General features: G+C 38.4%; 1 protein-coding gene across 19 annotated transcripts in view; it reads left to right on the top strand.

Annotated features, from left to right (window-relative positions):
* The window catches only part of DLG2 (discs large MAGUK scaffold protein 2), a 991,421-nt gene that overhangs the window by 588,397 nt on the left and 378,639 nt on the right, over window positions 1-24,385 (top strand). For all 19 annotated transcript variants that reach the window (XM_088051071.1, XM_088051059.1, XM_088051060.1 and 16 more), the window contains one exon: window positions 11,506-11,559. In XM_088051071.1, coding sequence (XP_087907197.1) covers window positions 11,506-11,559 — 54 coding nt within the window. The remainder of the gene's footprint in view (window positions 1-11,505; window positions 11,560-24,385) is intronic.

The raw sequence follows: 24,385 nt of genomic DNA, 5'->3' as shown, positions 1-24,385 counted from the left end.
CCCAGCCAAACATTTATTTAGTATCAGGGTCAGGTCTGCAGTGGGGTTTTTATATGTTAGTGCTCAGAATTGGTGCACCTGCCCGTGAAGTTGCTTAGCTTTTGGAAAGGACCATCACACTAGGTGTTAATTTTTCCCAGACGTCCCATGGCGAAAGTCAGGATTTACAACAGGCTGAGAATGGTAAATGGGATATTTCTGGCAGGCATCATAATTTACTGGAGGAGGGGGATGTGTTTCATTGGGAGGGTGGGATTGATACCGAAAAGGAAGGGTAGGAGGAGACTGAATCTGTCCAAATGGTTCGGGGAAAGGCTGCATCATGTCTGAATGCCAATTTCTTGGGATAGATGTTGAATTGTTTTCAAGGTTGAAATGTTGTTGTACAGGAACAAGAGAAATCAGAGTTCCTGAAGCTGAATATTTTTAGCAGTGAGCTCTTTGATTCCTGTATTCTAGCTCCCTGCCTTAAGCAGATTAGCTCTGTTTGTGTTACTGAATGCTATGCTTAGTCCTTTTCCAGGTGTTCTCTCCTAGTGCCTGATGTATAGTGCATAACTTTCAGTTTCCTTTGCCAGGTAATGTTTTCTTTATCCCTTCTAAGAGTAATCAAAGCTTATTTCGGAAAGCCCTCTCCTGGAGCTTTTCCACTAAAAAAAAGAGAACCAAAGCACCATCGTATCAGAGACAGATATCCAGGAGATGTTTTTTATTGTTACTGTTTTTGCTATTGTTACTAGAGGAAAGAGGCTGCCTTGACGCTCTGACCCATTTAATGTTCCAGTGTTTTGGGGGGTGCTGTTTGGTGCATGAAGGGTGGTTGTGACGTTTGAAGTTCCCCTAATTGGTTTCCAAACCCATCTTCTCAATCTTGCTTCAGATAAGTTCTGACTGTTTTTAGGTTTCATGTCTTTGATTGTTACATGTATTGTTCGATACAGTGAAAGGGGAATGTTGTCTTTGTGTACAAGGAAAGTTGTTCCATTTTGTGGGATAAGTGGCTTTTAACATATACATTCACACAGTAAATTCAGAGAGTGCAGAACTTTTCTAGTCCTTTCCAGGTCACTACTAACAATGTATACAAAGAGCAGCATCCTAAATGTTTTAGGCAACAAAGCCTCATCCTCTCCACTAGGGAGACTATACTACAGATTGTTGAATTTACCACATAGTTGTAGCTGTGGATAAAATCTACTTGGCTGCCCTTGGCATTACACTGAAAAATAGTCCCATGGTAAAAATAGCAAAATACTGATTGAAAAACAGGCAAGTATAATTTTCCTGATATGAAGTGCTTTTCAGCATGATTAATAACATAAAGGAATTATTTTAATTTTTTTTTAAATATATCTTCCTTTTTCTTTTAGTCCAAGTTTGGTTTTTCTAGTCCTATTTGCACCCATAATAGGATCATAATAGGTCCTATCCACCTATTTGTACCCACGGTCTATTTTTTTCAAGTTCACAAGGATGCTTTTCCCTTGATCATTTCTCAAGGGGAATTGCCTTCTTTTTTCCCAGGCCTATAGTTTTAAGTAAGGTGTATTTTTTAGGTTCTGTGCAACATCTTTGAAAGAATGTTGGTTTTGCTGTACTCTCCAGTCATTGCCATTGTGTTTCAGACTTATAATGGCCCTTGGCACTTTGTTTACTTAAGCAATGACATACAGCTCCTTTTGTGGCACTGTTACTTCTCAAGTTCAGTCCCTTTGTTTCATTATTCTCCAAACCTATGGTGTCGTGTTGATTTTGTGTTTTGAAATTTTTTGCTAATGCTAATTCTAAGAATTGAGAGGTCAGCAGCAATGCATTTTAATAGAGTATGTGAGGAGAAGTAGGTGTAGCTTTCTTTCTCGATGGAAAGTGCCTCTTTATAGAGGATCTAGAAGGGTATAAATGTATATGTTTAATCAGTTGCTAATTTATGTGTTTCTGTTTTTACATGACAACTTTCCTTGTGGCCACAGTACTGCTTCCACTTTCTCTTTGTTGAGAGACCTTATTGTGGCCTTGCTGTATTTGGCTGGGGCTAAGTGAAAGATGGGGAGAGACTTTTTTACAGGACCTGCTGTGACAGGATAAGGGCTAATGGTTTTAACTTGAAAGATGATTGATTTAGATTAGATATAAGGAAGAGGTGTTTCACAGTGATGGTGGTAAAATACCAGCACAGGTGCTCAGAATGTTGGTGAATGCCCTATCCCTGAAAATATTCAGTGTCAGGTTGGATGGAGCTCTGAATAACTTGATCTAGTTGAAGATGACCCTGCTTATCACAGGGACCTTGGACTGGATGAGCTTCAGAGGTCCTTTCCAACTCAGACTATTCCATGGTTTTATGACTTCTTGTTTCTCCTACTCTGCTACATTCATCTTATGGAAGGGCAGTTTCCTTAGCTTGAGCTTATTGTCATAGAAACAGCCAAAAGTCAGGTGCTCCCTTCAGAGCCCAGCTCGAATTGAGATCACATCTGCACAGGATATGCTGTGTCCTCAACACTGTCTTTCATAACCAAAGGCTCTGAGCTTCTGTTTTCTTCTGATGGTCCAGTTTCATCTCCAATACTTGATTTGTAGGTTTTTCAGAAAATAAAATGACTAAATAAAAGGTGCTGAACAAATATCTTTTCTACAGTGACGTTTCAGAACAATTGGTGTTTTGAAGGCAAAGGAGATTTGACTAAGGGAATTTAACTTTCTTGCCAGTTTACATAAGCATTTAATTATTGAGTTGGATATTGAGAAACAAAGATGACAAACTCACACTAAGGGAAAACTCCTCATCCTGAGGTTCATGTTCACTCCAGACACCTCCCCTCCTCTAGCCATCACTTCAGGTCCCACTCAGTGCCTTTAGGGAGATGAGGGACCTGGGGTCTCTCATGCGTGCGGTCGGAGCAGGGGTCAGGACATGCTTGTGTCTCTCTGCTGCTCCTTTTCTTACCACTTGTTTCCTCACCCTTTTCTTATCACTTGTTTCTCCTGCCCTGGTGGGGGGCTGGAACCACCTGTGTCTGGCTTAGGGAAGCCCTGGCTTCTCACAGAAGCCTCCCTTGCAGTCAACTGCTCTCTTGCTGTTTCATCCAGTAGGGATCAGGAGGCAGGCAGAGGAGACACAAGATTAATGCCTCAGTAGGACATACTTCTTAAACAAAACACTTGAATGTAGCAGAGTGAGGTGTAAAGTCTAGAAATTGGACTGATTTTTCTTCTCTGTGTGAAATTTTTAAACTATGAGGGAAATAGGTGCTAAAAACTAAAAGAAAATGACATTTGCATATTTCCACTCTCTGTCCTACATCAAGATCGCATCATTCAAAAGGGACCATCCTCTTTAATCCGTAACAACCTGATAGCACTACAAAGGTTCACAAGGAGAGCCCTGGCTAAGCTCAGCAGCTTGTGATGTTCCTGCTGGGTGCTACAACCTGTAAAATGATGGAAAATAAAGTTCTGGCATGTGCTGTCCTGCAGGCCACCCACAGAGCACTCAGGTTCTCAGGCAGGAGGACATCAATAAGAAAACTGATATTTAAAAATGGTTGGCAAGCCCTATAGTGAAGTACCAGATAGTTGTGATTTATGTAACAGAGTATCTCCGTTGAGAGATGCATTTTATGCCACGCAAAGCTAAACCATGTAAAAGAGCTGATTCCCCCTGAGCCCTGGGTAGCTGCACTTCACACATGGCTGTTTCTCTTGTAAACTGACCCACTGTGAGTGCAGTGGTCCTACAGTGATTTAGGGTTTCAAAGAAGCTGTTGGGCAAGTGATATATTTGGAATTATTTAGTTAATTTTATTCAGCACTTAGAGATTCTGGGACATAAAGGGGCACTCTGGGACATCAATTAAAACTTTTCCAGAGGACATTAGGTAGAAGTTTACTTCCACTGACATAAAAATCAAAACATTCTTTGGTCCAGCACAGACCAACTTGAATTTGCAGTTTATTGCAGATATTCAAAATCAAATTTGTTTAAGTTCTTTCTGTATACATAAATGTATATACATTAAGTTAAAGCATTTGGCAAAATAGATTTGCCTCTATACATACTTAGCCAGAATCAGTGAGTGAATTTCATGCATTATATGGACCACAGTAATTCCCGGCTCTCATGGCCACTTCAGTGCCAAAACAAGATAATTGATGATTTTGCTATTTGTGCTATTAGAACCTTTCCAAAACTCTAAAACTTCTGTATTTTTTATTCTTTTCCCTCTACAGAGAGTTTTAACTTTGACACCAGTAAGCCTTGGTGACTTCTGCCCTTGCTAAGCAGAGATGAGTACTCTTCGGCACTGATTCCATTTCTTCTGGGGTCCTTTTCACAGTGCTCAATGTAACAGATTAAACTGAAAGCAGGTGTTTCATTCTGTAAGATATATGCTCTGATAAACCTCTTAAACAGATGCTGAATTTTGTTAGAGTAATACCCCTATTTCACATTTATTTTTGCATTCGAAGTGGGATTTTAGCAGAAATTTCAGGTATTTCATGATATAAAAAGGTAGTAGAATATGACACTGAATAACTTCTTGGTAAGCTTAGTGACTTTAAAATTTAAAAAAAAAAGTGTGATTTGATGGGTAAGGCAGCCTTGACTCTTGAAAAAAGGGAGAAAAAGCCTAATATGAGAAAATACCATAATTAGGTTTCAAGTGCAGTCCAGATCCAGGCCCTCCATTGTTTGTATTGGGATCACATATGCATTTGTTTTTCCTCTCGTCCTGCTCAGCCTTTGGAGAAAGTATTTCAGTGTTAGTAGATGTAGCACTTAGGGACATGGTGGCACAGATTCCATGAAAGAAAGAGCTGAAATTTTGCATTGATTTCATTTTTCTCTCTCTGGAAGGTGTTCTATGTTTGTTCACACTGAGGCTGGGGGGAAAAAAACAACACACAGCTAGGTCAGATAGGATGCATAAAATCTGGATACATGCTTTTCTTCTTGTCTATTTTGAGTCTGTGTGTATTCATGTGTATTAGCACACAATCACAGAATATCCTGAGTTGGAAGGTACTCATAAGGATCGAGTCCAGCTCCTGTCCCTGCACAGGACCATCCCCAAGAGTCATACCATGTGCCCGAGAGTATTGTACAAATGCTTCTAGAACTCTGTCAGACTTGGTGCTGTGACCACTTCCCTGGGGAGCCTGTTCCAGTGGCCAGAGAGCTTTTCCCACTGATATTTCTATATCCTTCATTGGATCTTATATTAGGGAAAAGAATTGTCTGTTATATTAATCATTGCTACTTCAACCTGCTAACAGGTAAGATCATTACAGGGGAAATTTCAACAACTGTATAGTAGGTGCTTTCCTGTAATCCCTTCTGATCGCCTCTGAATCCACACAGAAATGGGAGATTTTCCTTGTTTTGTTGTTCTTTTTTAAATAATGCCAATTCATAGAATTTTAAATAGGAAATTATTCCTACAGATCAAGTAAAAACAATGTAAAACTCCAAGTCTGCAAATAAGGCCATCTGCTTTGAACAGTGAAATTTACATTTAAACTAAATGGCTTTATATGAGGTTGCATTATATATGTAGGGAGTGGTCTTGAGGATTTCTTGAGGCATTTTTCTTTCATGGCAGCTGCAGCCTGCAAGCAAAGCTGCTTTTGACTTCTGTTTTATGTCTCAGGGCAGAGGTAGAATTGTTTGCTGCAAAGTCATTCTTTAGATGTTCAGAGAGGTTCTCTATCTTTTACATTTTCTGATTAATAGCAATGAAATGACTCTTTATCTTTCTTAGTCTTTCAGTTTGTAATTCAGTGGTAAATATGACAAAAGGTGCTGTGTCTTCTGTGATCTTGAGGCCTCACAGCGTGCCAGAGAATTACTGTTTTGACATCTAAATTGTCATTTAATCTTTCTTGCCATTGTGTGTAAATGTAAATCTGTTTCTTGCAGTTGTGAAACTCCTGAAAACAGAAATTTAAACTAATTCAGTATTACTTTCTTAAGCCTTGACAGCCTTACACTGTATATCTAAGACATGCAGCATGCCCAAGTCATGTACAAATATAGGCACTGCTCTATTTTGTAGTACTAAGACAAAAATGCTAACATTCTGAAGTAATAGCAAACTGGGAATGTATATTCTAGAGAGTGTTTCAGAGTTTAGGGCTGACTGCCTGGAAAAATGAGCCTTTAACCCTGATACAGAGTCCAGAGTTCATTGTCTACACAAGATGGCAATAAGCCACTGACAACTCAACTTACTTTTAAAATAGTAATACGTGCACTCTTGTACTACTCTCAATTTCACCACCTCTTTGAGTTTAATTAAATGTAATAATGTAAGTAATGATGGTAATTCCTTAACAAGAAAAGCAGTAGAGAGTTCTAACAGCCTCAGTTTGCACAAGAGGAGGTTGAGATTGGATATTAAGAAAAAAGTCTTCACTGAAGGGATCAAGCCTTGGAACAGGCTGCCCAGGGAAGTGGTGGAATCACTGTACCTGGAAATGTTCAAAGACCTGGCAGTGCTGGATTATTGGTTGGACGCGATCCTAGAGGTTATTACTTCTAGGTAATATTGATATATTGATATTGATCCTATGAAATTAAAATTGCAGCTAGGAATAAGCACAGGTGGGCAATTTCAAAATGGTGACATACCATTGGTTGTGTTTTCTTGTTAAGAAGTAATGTGCTGTGCTTGTGATTTATAATATGGTGGCCACATAACTATGCTTGTGATTTTGGGGTCTGGTGTTGAATATAGTCCTGCGTAGTAGGAACAGTTAAAACAAGGACTTACAAATGATGGAAAAAGCAACCCAGTATGATATGGATCATCTCTAAAACTCTGAGTAGTATGGCCAAAACGAGTCAAGCAGGATAATGCTGACATTCATGGTAAAGTTCACCTTGTTTGAGAGGTATGAGTCATGTCATACACTTGTAGAGAATTTGGTAGCAGAGTAATTGTTCATGAGCTAGACCATGTGCCTTTTTGTTCTGTTTCTACTGGCTTCAAGTGCTTTTACTCTATCTTGCATCTAAGTTGTGCTTTTGGCAGAAAAGCAACTAGCCTGTCTGCTGTGCTGCAAGCAGAACAATCTTGTGTATATTTGTGGAAGAAAAGTATGTTATGCTCAAGTCCTTTAAGAAGAAGAATAAAAAAAAAATCTTCCATTTTTATTTTTTTCCCCCAAAGCTATTCAAGTTTTGTCTCAGCTATGCCAACCTGTCACTGCAGCTGTCAGTGTGATGCCTTTTTTCAAAGCACAAAGATGTCTCAGCTGAAAGCAGTGCTTCCAGTCAAGGAGAAATGTCCATGCAGGGAGCAGGAGCTGTAAGTCTGACTGCACAGTACATTGTCAGCTTAGTATAATACTTAATGTATAGGTAAGGATTGGGATAGAGGGAAGTGAGTGAGGAATGGGGAGAACAGGATTGCTCAATTCACTGCAATCAGTAATATCCACACTTCTGGTGATTGGTTTGGTTTTACTTTGCATCTTGGAAGAGCTGGTTAAGTGTAATTTACTTGGTAAAATATACATCAGTGTCTTTGTCAAGACTGTGGAGGAGGTCAAAGTGCAGAGTTAGGAATAAAGTCATTATCTTTCAGAAAGCTATTACTTCTCACCCAGTCTCAAGCCTAGATGAAGAGACTATATACATCTGTGTGGGTATGCAGATTAAGAGATAAGAGGCAGTTCTGTCTCTAAGACATTCTAGGCAGAGGTTCTCAAGAGAATCTAGGCATGTTTTTGCATGCCTTTGTTAATTTATGTGCTGTTGATGAATCCTGGTTCATAGATTTGTCGATGTTCTCCATTAGAAGTACAGAGATACCTGAGTATGTTCTTTGAGGATCTGGTGAACCAGTGTGACATGTTTTAAAGTCACCATAGATACAGACATGTCATTCTGGAAAGTAAAATCTTTGACTCCTTGTTGATACTGCTCTTGGCCCTTCAGTAACTTCACTGTGGTTACAGGACCGTTGTGATGCTATTGTGTACTCCATGGCTAGCACTATATTTAGGGCTCTCTCCAGTGATTGCAAACTGTCTTCTCAACTTTGCATGATTGAAATCTCCTGCTTTAAAGCATGAGCTACGAACAGGGCCCAGCTAATGAAATAATCTCCATTTCCTGCACTTTAATGCAGTTTTGCAGCTCAGGAGGTTAGTGTTTTTCTAATTACCATATATCAGAGAGATGGGAGCAAAACATTTGTATTAAATCATATTTCTTATTAAAAAAACTCCAACAAAACAAATACCACCCCACTCCAAGAGAGAAAAAAACCAAAAACCTAAAAATACAAGTTGTAACAAGAAGTGCTGTCCCACACAGAATCACATGCAGAGATATGAACAGGAGGAACAAAGAAAACAAATAAATGCACTGATTATATTAGTTGTGAGTGAGTGCTTATAGTCACTATATCCATCTGAAACTACTGCACTGTGAATTTTTTCATGCCCATCTGTCTGAACAGGATAAATTCCCGAGTTTCAGAAAATCACTTTGATAGTTTAATTTAGTTTTTCCAATCAGTAAAGAATACGGTAAGCACAGTGTTGAAATGAACCCTGAATGATGTACTGGCTTGAAAACTAATTCTTTACAGGCTCTGTAGCAGGGCCAGTCAGGAAAGGACCACATCATTCAAAGGAGTAGCTTTAAATGCTCAGACTTTTGCTGTGGAAGGGATGATGGACCAAGTGATAACCCAAGGATCAGGATTAGGTAGGAAGCTAACAAATAGAAGCATTGCGGTGAGTGTCCATTTTCTGGGCCTCCAGAATGTTTTGTCAAGGCTCACAAAGGACAGAGGGAGGTGATTAAAAAGAGGGAGGTCAGTTTAAAAATGTCTACAAATGTTTGGATTTTACATTGCCAACCTAACATCTTTCTGTGATGGGAAATCCACTAGCTCTGTGGATGAGGGAAAATCAGTAGATGTCATTTGCCTGTATTTTAACGAAGTTTTCAGCACAAATTCTCTTTCATAGCCAAATGAGAGAGAAATTAAATGGATGGGTGTACTAGAAGATGAGTGGGATCCGGGTTAGACCACCAGACCCAAAGAGCAGTGGTCAGCAGTTCATAGTTCAGTTACTGATGGCAAGTTCTTTGTGGTGCTCATAGAGAGTTGACAGAGGTGCTAATGCTGTTTAACATCTTCATTAATAACCAGAATGATTATATAGAGAGCATTGTCAGCAAGGTTTGAGGTAACACCAGACTGGGAGGAGTGGATGATACGTGGACTGTTCCCTGCTCTTCAGAGGAATATCAATAGGAAGGAGAAATGGGATGGGAGGAACCTCACGAAGTTCAGTGAAAACATACAGGAGTTCCCCATGACAGAATAAAACGTGGAGCAGTCCCAGGCAGGCACAGTCTGGCTAAGCTGCAGCTTTGTAGAGAGGAGAACAAGTTGCACGTGAGCCAGCCATTGCAGCAGTGAGGGGGAATGGCAAACTGCGCTGCACTACCCAGCCAGGGGCAGCAGGGTGAGAGACATCTCATCCCCTGTCAGGCTGCACCAGGAGTACTCTGTCCAGCCCAAGTGTTCCCACATTTGTTTCTGATTTCTTTAGCTTTACTTCGGGAAAATCTGATACAGATAAAAGGCTTTGTTCTTCAACGGGTTAAAGAGGTTTGGGGAAATGCTTTGGAAAATGACTTCTGAAAGATTTTTGTTTTATTTTAGTAGATACTATTTTTTCGATCACCAGTGGAAAGATGTTTTTATTCTGAAAATTGCAAACTTTGTTTGTAGTTGGTAATAAACCAACACAGTAGGTAAAAATTAAAGGGAGATAAAATCAATACTGTAAGAAATTCCCAAGCTTATTCTTCCTGTAGCAAAGGTAGCACTTTTTAAGTGTATTGAGCTAACTATTAACGTAAAAACTATGATTCTAAAAAGGAAAGGATTTGTTTTACCTTTAATGATAATGCATATTCCATATGCCTAAAGTTCAAAATATTATAATCATATAGCTTTCAGCTTTTACCTGTCACTTCAGTGTGTCCAGTGTTTTGGGAGTATGTTATGAGAATAACAGAGTATGGGCATATAATATCTTTTCAGATACGAAGCATTTTAATGTAAAATAATACCTTACCATGACAACTGGTCCATACCATGAAATGCAAACACCAAATTGTATGCATTTAATTTTAATTCCTGGCTTACACCATTGTACAGAAATTGTGGCATTCATCAGCAGTTGCTTTTGTCCAGCAACATGAAATTTCTTTGAACATAGAATTATCCTTGAATGACTGCACAAAAAATGGTGAAAAAAACCCTGTGCTACTCTCATGTTATTTGAATTATTGCACTGATGTCACATTCTTAATTTGGGTTGTTAGGTTTTGAAATCCCATGGTAAATATTTGATGACAGGAATAGGATCAGTGTTTTCAGCAGCGCCATGTTCATGCCCACCATGCACAAAGAGACCCTGCAGTCTGTATGAGTTTAAAGTGCAGTCATTCAGTGACAAATATACAGTGTAGATGAATAGATCTAATGAGCTACTGTGCTAAGCATTAGTGTTGTCATCAGCCCAGTACAGTGCCTGAAGAGTCTTTGCTGCCCAAGTAGGCATTAGTAAGTCTGAGAAAGCATGCCTTCCATCTGTTCTTGTACTACACTGACTACATGTTGATCCTTCTGAGTCTTTGATTATTAACAATCCCATCTCGGCAGTCCTGCCTGTTTGGCATTTTAGTGATGGTGCTTGCCTCTGGCTTACATGTTCTCACAACTTTCTGGTTTTTTCCAGACTCTGAGCCAGGTTTATGCAGCTGGGTTATATCAGAGTTTGGCATTGGGTCTGTACCACTGAAGCCCAGAATGGGAAGAGCAGGAGGTTCAGGTGGTTGGAAATTAGCCTGGATATGAGCTTCATCAAGAATTTAAAGATCAGGTTGGGCAGCTTTGCAGATGCACTAGTCTTTTTAAACTGGTCTGTGTTTCAATCTGAACCTCAGCTGAGTGTATGTGAACCATGCCAATTACATACCTTTGACATAAATATCATAATGAATGTGCTTATACATATACCTATACAATACTGCTAAGTAGTGTAAACATTAAATGTTTATCCTTTGTAAAGATCAGTTAGTCATCTTGGTTCAAACATAAAAGGTGGGCTTGTCAGGTAGGGAAGCTGAAACCCTCATCCTCAACATCCCCTAACTGAAAGTTGAATACATCAAGTTTCTTACAGTTCTACTGAAAAAATGAACAACTGGATAATGCATCTGCAGGATGTGGTCCAAAGCCTGAAGAAATTAAAAAGAAAGACCACAGTGAGCTGTGGTTTGGAGGCTGAGAACCTATTTCCTTTATCCTTGATTGAGCAGTACCTACAGTTACATGCTGCTGTATGATTTGAATTCAGTGGGAAAACAGGCTTTTAGACTTCTAACTTTATGTATCAGTATGGGTATTTCAATATAAAAGAATTTCAAGTGTTTAAATTTATTTTCTCTTTTTTTTTATTCTCTTTCAGGCAAGCCCTGCCCCTATAATTGTCAACACAGACACCTTGGACACAATCCCCTATGTAAGTATTAAGGGATTTTTTTAAAAGTATCTACAGCTGGTTTATTTTCACACAGAAATTCTGTTTGGTATTGCATGGAATTAATCCTCTAAACAAAACTTGCCGTTAATAATTTCTTTTGCAGTTACACAGTAAATTCTTTTCTAGGAAAAGAAATTGGGAATGACAGTTACACTCAGGTGAATCATAGCATATTATACACACACAGTTTGTAGTTGAAGTTTATTAAAACTAGCCTTTCTTTGAAAAAAAGTGACTTCATTAAGGCTGTCATCCTCACCAGTGAAATAAGTATTTCCTTTTAGAGTCATGCACATCCTGCTAGCTTAAATGAAAGATACCTGGATGCCCAGTGTATATTAAAATGGTACAATATCCTTTCGTTTGTCTGTCTGTCCTTCTTTTGTAGATGGAAATTGCTCATGATAAATAGCAGGTCAAACTAATCGATTTAATATTTTCCTGTTAATGTCTCTTCTTTTTTATGACTTGTAGGAAACAGATTATCCTAAAATAAATGCATGTTTTTATTAGATTTTTAAAAATCTGTTTTTTCTACAAGCATTTGATATTACTGTCATTCAGACTGTAAAATCAACTATAGCTGGAGATAAAGGACATAGAAAAACACAAAGTAAACACATCACAAAGAGAGTAACAGGCTTAAATGATTGGGGGAAAGAAAAACAAGTAGCACAAAGCTATCTAGCCAACCAGTATCTATTCTTTCTTCTTGCGTCATCTTAGTTATCTTTTTGAAACTCCTAATTAATGTCTCTCATCTGTCGTGTTTTGTCCGCATCTGTTTCTTATGATACCAATGCATAAGCCTAATTATTTATCTACCTACTCCAGTCATGTTGCTGGCTTCTGTCTTTCAGAAGACTGTTGATGACAAGTTTAATAGGGGTTGTCCTGGCCAGTTTGTTACTGACAATTCATAAGACTTGGAAATTATGGTGCAGAACACAGGTAAAGATCACAGCCAAGAGCAATTTAGAAGAATGAAAGTGCTCTAAAGCAGAAGAGAATTAAGTCCCTTGATGGGAATATGAACTATTGGAAGGGTGAAAAAGTTAAATAGAATTTCTCTGTTCATTTGCATGCAGCTTTTTTAAACGTCTTTCTATCATTTCTGTCTCAATTTTCCATCCTAACATCAAAACCATCTGCTATGGTCTCACTTTCAATAGGTCTCTTTGGCTTTTCTCCTTTATTTTGATGAGACATTTTACACTTAGTGTTCTCTGTCTTCCACAAGGGACATTGTGAGCCCCAGTTCTCATTTTCAGCACTGGACCTGTGCCCAGGATCCTCCGCAGCTACGGTGTTTGAATTCCTAAATACAGATTCAATTACACTAGTGACAAGATGCTCAATCAATAAGATTTATTCCCTTAACACATTCTATCAATACTTGCACACTTTTGTGCCACTTTTGTACAAAGTTGAGTTCCTTTCTGTTAAATTATAAAGAACAAATGACCAAGCACATTCAAGAGAAATGTTGACAGTGGGCTGAGAAGTGCCTGTGGGCTGTTTCAGTCTCCAACACATGATGTGAAGTGGTACAAATAGACAACTCTGAATTAGTCACCTTGCTCTTCCCAGCCTGGGAAGGAGTTACTTCTCTTAGATATGGGACACAGCAGTGCCACCACTGAGGGACTTGTTTAACACTAGGCACTAAGAAATACTTCACTGTGACCTGTCTGCTGAGCCCAGGCCACTGTAGTGCCCCACAGAACTTGGGGTCTCTGCTTTACAAATAGGCATTTCCTTCTGCTCAGGATTTGTATGCCTGAACATCCTCTCAGATGGGACACAAAAACACGCCATGAACAAATGACCTCTTCCTCCAAACTAGTATTTGAGAGTGTGGGCTGGGAGACCTGTTTTCTTTCTTGCCCTCAGGAGTAATGCAGTTTAATTTAATTTGGCTTCAATTTATATTTCCTCCGCAAGGGAGATGCTGTAGTCACTGGGCCAGATCCATGTGTGCATCCCCTCCTGGTCCAGGGATCCTTCCCAGTACAGATTTAGTGACAGCATGTGGTGAAATGACTCTGGCCAATAGGAAAACACTCCTCTCACTCCTCTCTGGTGTGGGTCTGGAAGAAAATAGGAGATAAAATGTAGAGTTGTATATGAAGGCAGTGAGTTAAACAGAGAAAGCAAATGCTGCATGTGCAGGTAAAGCAAAATAAGAAATTCATTCACTACTTCCCATCAGTGGGCAGATGTTTAGCCTTTCCTGGAAAGCAAGGCTTCATGTGTAGCTTGTTATTTGGGAAGATCTGTCATAACCATGAATGTTCTCCCTTGCTCCTCCTTTCCCTGAGCTTTTATTGTAGAACCATGTGATACGGAATATTCCTTTGGTCATGTGGGGTCATCTCTCCTGGCTAGGTCCCCTCCAAACCCTGTATCCACCCCAGCCAACTTGCTACTGGGACAGGAAGGGTAAAATCGAAAGGAGAAAAAGCCTTGATGCTGTGAAAGCTCTCTACAGCAATAAGCAAAATGTTGGCATATTATTATTGTTTCAGCCACACATTGAATTATTGCTTCACGTAAGCTACTATGGAGAATAAACCCCGTCCCAGAAAAACCCAGTACAGCCTGTAGTATTGTGTGGGTCCTGTAATACAGCCTATAACATCATGGGGTGTTAGGGGATCTTTGTCTCTTTTAAGCATTTGGAGATACAGAGACAAATCCTCCAAACTGGATGAGTTAAGTGTATGATGGTGCAGCCATCATCATATAATTTATTTTATAGGAAATGTAATTTAGTCGATATGCCCTAAAATATTTTTTCTGGATGAGGTCAGTTCAGAGAGATAACAAAAAGCTAGATTTAATTATGATTTTGAAACTTGAACATGTGTCAGGCATCTGCATTTTCAGCACTGTTAGGACTTCCAGACATGCCTGGGGGAAGACTGTAAGTGCCTAGGGAACATTTTTCGTGAATGTTGAAGTATCCTTAGAGTTAACTAGCTAGGTATTTGCACTTCTGAAAGGCACTACTGATTTGTAGTTGCCATAAAATAAACATCTAACACTCTGAGAAAAAAATATTTTATTGATCAGAGAAGCCCAGTTAAGTTATTTTCTGTCCAAAGCTAAAAGCAGCCTTGGTGTAAGATGCTGATCCTCTCTCAGAACTGTAGAGTGTTTAAAACACCTAGAAGTGCCATTCCTTGGGGCTACAGTAATCTTAGATTCCTGCTATTCATCCCTGTTTTTCAGTTCCCATTGCCAAAGTACACTTGGAGTCCAGGAAGACTGGACAGGAAGAACAAGAATTTTTCAGATCCTACTAATTGGGTCATGTTTCTAATGTTCATATTCTTTTTTTTTTTTTTTCATACTCTGTCTTTCTCTACTCTTAGATGGTTGTCCTTGAATTCTTTTGTTTGCCTTCCACAAATCTGAGCACCATTTCTAAATCAACTTATTGAAGAGATGATGATCTCATGAAAATTTTTGACATATTATTTTTTAATTTCTGACTGTGATTTTCTAAGATATTTTTCATGACATACCAGTCGTGATACTAGTACTTTTCACAATACTAGTTAATGCTGTCCACTCATGTTTTTCCAAAAAAATTGTGCTGCTAAAAAAACTATATTTTTTTTCTTAAATAATGGTAATTTTAGTTGTATTTACCATAAAAAAGTTAAGTAATCCATTTTGTACCATGTAATAATTATTTTCAAAATTAAGCACTGGAATGAGCATGGATATTCAAATGTTGCTGAATCAAAATGGTATTTTTTTCTGTAATTACTAGCCACAACCGATAACATAAATAAGGTCAGGCTATTTTTAGTGTTGTTACATGCCAGACAGAGACTTCCCAAGATTTCATTAGGCTGTTGGCACAACTTGTGTCACTGTTTCATTTTATAGGATATGCCCTCAATGCATTTCCAATTCATTAATCTCTGCCATCTTTCTCCAGAAATTCCTGAGTGTTTTTGCGAGATACCCCTCACAGTATGGTCAGAATCCACAAAGCATGTTCACATGTTATCTCTGCGCTGGTCCACCTGAAAGAAATCTCCTTTTTACAGTTGATGCACAGCTGGTAAACTGAGTGATTTGTCTCATTAACACCCTAGTGAGTTAAAATCACATAATTAAACATTTTGCAACTGTTGACATTCTTCAAACCTTTCAACTCAATAGTTTGGGGAAAAAAAATCATCCTTTGTGGGGCTGGTTATCATCAGTATGCTTTTCTTAGATGAGATAAAAGGCCTTATTATATTATAGTGCATGTTATTCCTTATAATTTGGGCCTGCAGCAAATGACAGAAGAAACAGTTAATTAAGTTTTTTTCTAGGTTCAGTGGTTTGAAAACTTTGGCTTGCCAAGCTTTGGACGTGGGAATAAATTTGATAGGAAGCTTCGATGGTACAAAACGAATTATTCTGTGACATTTTAAGCACAATTAAACATTTGTGGGAGTTTGTTTGTTCTCTATTCTTTGGCTGTAAATTTTAGATCTCTTTGTATAATGAGAAGCATTAATTTAATAACATATGAATCATCTCATTTTCTCTCTTGCATGGAATAGGTCTTATTTCTTTTTTCATTTCCAAAAAGCTGCATAGTTCAGTTAAAAGTAGCTATAAGGCTGTCTTTGCTGCATCACTTCTAGAAATTGAAGGGGACTTTTCTATTTATCTTATGATGGAATTTTCTTTTCATCTTAACAAAAATATTTAGAACAGTTCACTCAGGTACTGTGAACTTCTCAGGTACTTGTTCCCTTGCTCCCCCATCTTGTCACAGCAATATGATCTAAGCAATATGTACTTTATTCTCCTTTCAGTCACAATGAATTCCTCATATTTCTTCAGTTTCACATTGTTCTTTCAAATTATTATTTTTTATTACTAATATTTTATTATGAGTTATTTTATTATTGCTTTGGTTTACTAACTATATTGCCTATGCTGAGTTCTGTGAAGATACATTTAAGACATGCCCTGCAGAAGTAATTTTCAAATTATGTAGGTTATGTTTTCATGAGCTGTAATCAATCTTTGTATCGTTTTACTCTTGCCTGAGTGTGGCCACAGAAAGAGCTGTGCAGCTGTTTTTTGTGCATTCCAGCTGAGGGACCCTGTGAGCTCAGCCCTTCCTGGGGCAGGGCAGTGCCCTGTGACACCTCCTGCTCAAGGAAGTGTGGGGGCCAGGATGATGCCAAAATGGGGAGTTGTCGTGGTTTTAAACCAATAACTAAAAAAAATTACTTATTTTTTTGCTGTGAGATATGGATTAGAGCAAGAGCAAAACAGGCTTAAAACTTAAAAGGAATAAAGACAGTTTATTAACAAACTACAAGAACAAGAACACCAGAACAAACTTCCAGAAAACCCTTTTATCTACCACCACTTGACCATTTCTTTGTACACATGACAACATAGAGACAAAAAACTTTAGAACTTTGGTGCTCAAAAACAGTCCCAATTCTTGCTAGAATCTTTTCATCAGTCTTTGTAGAGAAACAGAAGTCTCTTTCTGCTAACCTATGGAGTTTCTCACAAGAAAACTATTGCTGTTATAGTTTTCCATTGCCCTGATGTCAGCTGCCCGGAAATCTGTCATCAGATTTTCTCCTCCCATTTCACACCGCTCTGAGGTGTGTATGGGCCATGTCATTTTAAGGATGAGTTATTCAAAGGCAAAAGTCTTTTTCATCTTTCTCTGTGATCTTTCCTGGAAAAACAGTTTTCTTTTTGCCCCCCAAGGCTTCAAAATCTTCACTCTACCCATTCCCAGCAACTCACAGTATCACAAGTACTCTCTTTTTCCTTAAAAGTCCACACTTTGAACACTCTATTCCTCCCAATACTCTGTTATGAATTAAAGGAGTCTTTTTAAACTACTGTTGTCCATCTCCATAGCTTTAACAGAAAGATATTTCAGCTGTAAAGCATCTTCTTATTCTCTCTCTCCTATTTAAAACTTAACTCTTTTCCTCACTGTATTTGGTGGTTCTATGATGTCTTCTTCATGTTGATTGTCTCTCTCTTTCTCTGTCTTTCTGGGAAAAAGGAGTAATCTGTATGGTTTATCTAAGTAGTAAAAGAATTAAAAGCTTTAGAAAAGCTGCAAGAGTTCATGGTGTCAGGTTTCAGTCCAGCAGCAGCAGTAACTGAGCAGCTCTGCTTTCTTTTCCTCCCCCCCCCCCCCCTTTCGTCCTCTGCGGCCTTATCCGGCCGAGGGTGAGGTGGTGGGGGAAGAGGAGGATACGACAGGGCCTTATTACCTTCTCAAAAGCCGGAAACAAAAGAGAACAAGAGAGCTCTGACTGTACATCTTAAGGGGGTGTTCACAGGTTGAATTCACTTTTTAATGGTCGAAACTGCTGTCAATTTTAGAAATGACTGATAATTGATCAGGAGAAAAAAACTCCCATCAGCCACCAGCAGTTTCAACTTCTTTAGCTCTCAAAACCACCTTAAAGGTAAAGCTACCCCATGACAGGAGTTTAGGAAAACTTCCAGCTTTCCTCTCTGCCATTCAGCTAGTGCACCTAGCTATAGCACATTAGGAGACACATAAAAGCTTAAGCAAAGGCTAAAAAAATAATAAATTCTTCCTGTTCTGATGTTGTGGGTGGAATCAGGTACTTCACTCTCAAGTGAGAAGAAACTATATTTTACTGATATAAGAGAAGTTCAGTGGTAAACACAGCAGTTTAAGAATTAAAGAATTAATGGCCAGGTATACTTGAGCATTTACTGCACACAGAACAGTCAGACAAAATTTTGGGGGATCTTCCCATTGAGCCATGAGTTTCAGAAAGGATCCCATTGTGTTCCGAACTTCCTTTCATGGGGGAGTATAGGGGCAGCTGGATCCGGACTTAGTTTCAGCCTTGGCTAATGGTTGATATCTAAAGGATTATATATTTGCAATCACTTAGGTCGGAAAAGGCCTCTGAGATCATCAAGTCCAACCTTTGAACAAACCAAAATGTCAACTAGACCATGGCACCAAGCGCCACATCCAGTCTTTTCCTAAACACCTCCAGGGACAGTGACTCAACCATCTCCCTGGGCAGCCCATTCCAATGTCTAATCATCCTTTCCAAAAGATTGCCAAGTTTGTGTGCTTATTCATGATTCACTTACCAGCCATCTGATGTAATAAGGAATCTCATAACCTTGAGAGGCATTCCTGCTCAAGGGGAAATTCTGGCGTGCAGCCCACTGCGATGCAGGAGAGCTCAGCAGGCCTTGGGCTGTCTACTCTTCATGAAGTAAGTTGATAGAGTCATAGTCATATTTGCATACTGGCTACAGATGATGGTTTCTTCCCAATTTGCCTTGAGTTGGACATGGGCCGGCATCCTGGTTAGCTGGGTGTATTGCCCAAATGTTGTTGTCTGTCTCCACCCCCAGTCCAGCTGGAACCAGATTCATCAGTCAGGACCAGAGACATCCATGACTGACCACCACTTAGGGTTATTACTTGAGCAGGAATTACTATGAAATATAAAAGGCAGGCTGGGGATGGGAGCACATTGCCACACCCGACTGTAAAAAGATGAGGAAAATTTGTGAATTTCTGAACACAGTCAGCACTCTAAAGACTTTTATTGGATAATAGGAATGTAGGTGCATTCTAGACCTAGATAAGTAAATTGGAGGGGGTAGGTGGCTTTATATATTTTTTCAGTAGAGCGTGTCTTTACATAATTAATGTTAAACGTGATCTATGACTGAGCTGGTTTTGGTTGGGGTAGAGTTAACTTTCTTCACAGTGGCTGGTATGAGGCTGTTTCGGATTTGTGCACAGGGTTGCTAATATAGAGGTGATTTTGTTATTGCTGGGCAGGTCTCACACAGAGCCAAGGCCTTTTCTGCTTCTCGTGCTGCCACACTGGTGAGAGAGTGGGGTTGCATGGGAGGCTGGGAGGAGGCACAGCCAGGACAGGGGACCCCAACTGCCCAGAGGGATATTCCGGACGGTGTGACACCATGCTCAGTGTATAAAGTGGGGGGAAGATTGAGGAAGGGATGGACATTCAGAGTAATGGCATGAGTTTTCCCAAGTTACGTTTATGTGGGATGGGGCCCTGCTCTCCTGGAGATGGCTGAACACCTGCCCAACCATGGGAAGTGGTGAATTAACTCCTTGTTTTGCTCTGCTTGTCTGTGTGGCTTTTGCTTTCCCTATCAAACTGTCTTCATCTCAAACCACAAGTTTTCTACCTTTGACCATTCCGATTCTCTCCGGGATCCTGCTGGTAGGGGAGTGAGCAATTGTGTGGGGCTTGGCTGCTGGCTGGGTTTAAACCACCACTATGATGGTGGACTATGGATGAGAAGCAAATTTTTTGAGTACAATGGTTGGTCTAAAATGATAAGATCTGAATTTTTACAAAAATAGGAATCTCATGGAGTTTGGGTTTTTTTTTTTTAACATTATATTGAAATATATAAAAATACCATCATGTAGGTGTATATATATTTTTTCCATTGACTTCTCAGAATAAATTTCTTGCTTCTTTCTTAATTAGTTTGATCATAGTCTTGAAAGTGAGATTACACACCTTATTCTCTCTAATGACGTACGTGTTTCCAGATTGTTAACCTGCAGTTTTGTTTATTATTTATACTCATCTTTCAGCCTGTCATTAATGTGCATTACAATGGAAAAGCTAAAGCTGGTAGAGCTCTGTGCTAGTCTTTAAAAGCTGCATTGGCATAGCTTGTCTGTTTTGGCCCTTGAATTGCATCACAGCAGTGTTTTTTGCCCTGGCAAACACTGCTGTATTCTGCATGTCATTGTTTCTGCAGTGGGATAGGACTTTTTTCTTTTGTAACAGCAATATTGACAGGCTGGATTTAAGTAATGTTTATAAAATATTTTGTGATCATTAGTGGAAAAGGTTCTACAGAATACAAAACTAATGAACTAATACAAAACAGCTCTCCTTAAACATGCAAAAATAGAAAGGTGTTCATCCTGCTGTCTGATGACCTGAAAGGATTTTAGTGTGACAGCATACAATCTATTGAAAACCCAAAGCAAAGGTACAGAATGGATCTTATGATTTATTTTGCCTCTATTTCATACCCACTGTTTTTCTACCTAAAAATAAATTTATTTCAAACCTTTTCTTTTAAAATATACTGTTTTAAAAAGAATCATCTTTTAAAGAAGGGCTAAAGTGATTCTGAAGCAAAAATGTGATTTTTTTCATGTGTTTTGCTTTTAAATACAGAATGTATTTTTAATATTTAAGCCTTATCAAAGACATAATTTTTAATTAAGGGGAAAAAAGAGCTTTACTTTCAAGTAAAACAACTTTCTTATTTTAGGGGATTTATGTTATTTTCTGTAAGAATAAAATCTACATTGCCTATTTGAATGCTATGTATCATAATACATAAAAAATCAAAAAGCCTTCATTGTGTCTGGATGTAGGTAGAATTATCAACAACATCCTGTCAATCCAACAAGTAAATGCATCCCTTGGTCACGTATCTAATTATTCCTTCACACTTCTATTCTCTGAAATTATAATACTGTTCATTTTCAATTGCCTGTGGATAATGTTGGACTTCAGTTTCAGTCAAGGAGGTCTTTCTGTGGATGTTTGAAATCTTGCAATTAGCAGACTGGGAGAGAGGAGCTTATTGAGCTGTAGAGATCATGTCCTCCACTCATTTATGTCCCTTGGCTTCAGGTGGACACAGCACAGAGAGCGTGTAATGCTTCATGTTTTTGGATTTGGCATACTTGGAGTGCAAGTACTTCAGCATTTCAGTCCAGATCATGGGTGTGCATTTATCAGTCTTATAACACTCAAGTTTGTGAAGCAGGCTTTTTGACAAACAGCTACACATGCCAACAGGTTTTTAGATATTCAGTACCAGGTCCTTTGGGTGACAATGTAAGAGACCCCTTGAAAGAGTTACAGTGCTTTGCTTTTGCAAAGTCTGTTCTTGCTGGGTCACCCTTACCCTTACCCTTATCACTCTTACCCTTGTTGCCTCTGCTGGGGCAAGCCAGCCAGGCATTGCACTGTCAGGTATTTTCATCACTGAGAAAAATCACATATACTATATACGTATGGGGGTGTGTGGGTGTGTACATACTTCTCCTCTAAACCCAGCTATACTTAATTTTTAATTTGCCTGTGATGTTGGCACGTGCTGCAGAATGCAAGGTTTGCTTGTTAAAGTTGTTTTGAGCACTTGGAGATGTGAGGCAGCATTGAATTACGTGGACCAACATGACCTAAATTAAATGTCATTTGAATTTGGTTTTGTCATTCTCTCCCTAGCCTTGAATTAGTTTTTCCTTTTGTGTAATTCTTTATATATTATGCTACTACAGCTAACCTTACTGCGTATTGTAGCAGCAGGCTAAAGTCAGTTGGGTTGGTAGGTTTGCAGGGATCCAGTGGCTAACACAACCAAATATGCTTTTATAGCACAACTCATGGTCTTAAACCATCAAACCCATTGTCTTTTGCATAAGGTACTTGATTAGAATACATACATATATACACACATATGTATGTATAAAATTAAGAACCATGGCAGGGAGATCAGAACTGGATGATCTTTAAAGTTGCTTCCAACCCAAACCATTCTTTGATTCTAGAAGCTGATAAACCTCTTGAAGTACACAAGGCTATTTTTCCGTAGCAATAGCTTTGAGTTACTTTGTCGTGAAGTTAAAATTCGGAAATTATTTGGGAAATAGCATAAAGAGTGCAAGTGAGTAACTACAAATTTTTTTTTTTTTTTTTTGGTGATTCAAGAAAATGGGACTTGTATTGGCCAGTATTCACTGTATTAAATGGTATTCACTGAAAGGTGTTGTGAAAAACAGTGAAAGAAGAGCTAGCATAGATGTCATCATCTTATTGTTTGCAATTATACAAAAGGAAGAAAGCTTTCCTTTTTCATAAGACTTCATTTTGGAGGATTTCAGATTAATTGCTGTCTGAGACAGATGTGTTCCTTTGACCTTGGATAATCTAAGAAGTAGAGAAAGTAGCTACTCAGTATTGAAGAGAAAGCTTGTTTTGATGAAAAGTGGAAAAGAGAAATCTTGCTTTCATGTCTTATTGGACATACAATGGTTTGATTTACAGTGTTATTTTATCACTCATTTAAGATGAAGTATGTCTGAAACTTATTTTACAAGAACTTTTCTTTGTAATTTTAAGTCTTTACTTTTTTATGTCTAGAATTGTTGAATATTTTGCTTTGCAAACTACCTGTTAAAGTTCAGGCAAGGCAAGGTTTTTATCTTGGCAGCACATAATGCAACATCAGTAGCAACAATGGATAGAAAATATTTCCTCCTCTTGTGATATTTTAGGTCTTGCTGTTAACATTATTCACTGTGTTTTTCATAGAAGCATTTTTTCCTGTTATTTATGATAACTTTTGAAAAATTTTAGAATACCTAGAGTGTGTTCTCACTTGTTCCCTACAGCGATATAAAAACATCTCAGTGGAATGCCATTCTCTTTTAATAAAATGGCAAAATAGCCATTTAAACACTCTTATTTTGCCCCATTGCTAGCCAGGGATTAGCTGATCCGTGCTGTAAAACTAACTTCAATACAGTTTCATCAAATATTCTAAAGTTCCTACTGTTGCAAATTCTGAGTGTAGACATTTTGGGAATAGTTATTTCTATAGTTATTTCTAATCCACATTCGACACAATAAAAACTTATGCTACTTTTACTGCAGTGATCTGGTCAATCAGACTTGATAGTAAATTACATTTTAAATCAGTGTTTAGATGACATAGCACAGAGTAGGAAACCCAAGTATGCCACAGATAATATCTGTTTTCCTGATCTTAGAAATTGCAGCCCTCATAATTTTCTGTAGAAGATTGGCTTAGTTTGGAGGTAATAGAAAACAAAGATTCCTACATGAGATAAATTTCCACTCTCTTAGTAAAGAGAAATAATAATGGAAGTGCATATCTTTTGTATCTTACATTAACATATTCAATCAGTTGTTGAGTAATTTGTGCCTGTAAAATTTTCTGCATAAAGATGACAACAGTTTAAAATTCTGGATTCCTTTTAGTCATAAATTACTTGTGCTGAGTGTGTTATGTTTTATGTTTGCTAGCTAGAAACATTTTACTGAATATTGGCAAGTGTGATTGTTTTGTTCTTTGTACAGCTTAAGTGAGCATTAGCGTGGTCATAACAAAATTAATCTTGTCTGATGTCCAAATTCAGGACTTAGACTTTGAAAAGTCTAAGAGTCTAGACAAAGGTGGTGGAAAGGTAAGCATATCCCACTGTAAGTTTATTTTGAAACTATTGAGCTATACTAATTTTTCAAACAATGTGCACAGTGCAAGGTTGGTTAATCACTTAGATTTCACTGTAGTCTTCCTCTTCAGTAGAAGCAGATATGTGATATCTTGGTAGGGCTCTTTCTTATTCTAGAAATAGTAAAAGTTTTCATCTGTCCATATGACCTCTTGGTCTTTCCCCAGGGAAGAAGTATAATTTGCAGCTGGTGCTCTCAATACTGTTTAATTTCTTTTTAGAAGCATTGTGTATTAGTTTGAACTTGGTTTGTAAGCTAAGTCAGAGAAGTGCTCTTCTTTCATTCTCCAAGAATTTGAATTTCATGCAGAAGGACGCAAATATATTCTAGTTTGTGAAACTTTTTTCTGTGTATCTTGAAATTGTTGAAAGATGTTCATCTTTCTTTCAAAGTAAGGACCAATCTCCAGGAGCCATCCTCATGTCTCAGGGAGACTGATCTTATCAGTAAGACAGGTTGGTCACAACTGG

Source organism: Pseudopodoces humilis, chromosome 2, assembly GCF_049639895.1.
Source record: "Pseudopodoces humilis isolate 2021_Gansu_Grassland_sample_001 chromosome 2, ASM4963989v1, whole genome shotgun sequence".
Taxonomy (NCBI): Eukaryota; Metazoa; Chordata; class Aves; order Passeriformes; family Paridae; genus Pseudopodoces; species Pseudopodoces humilis.
The sequence above is the reverse complement of the archived record's forward strand: the minus strand, read 5'-3'. Positions and strand labels throughout refer to the sequence as shown.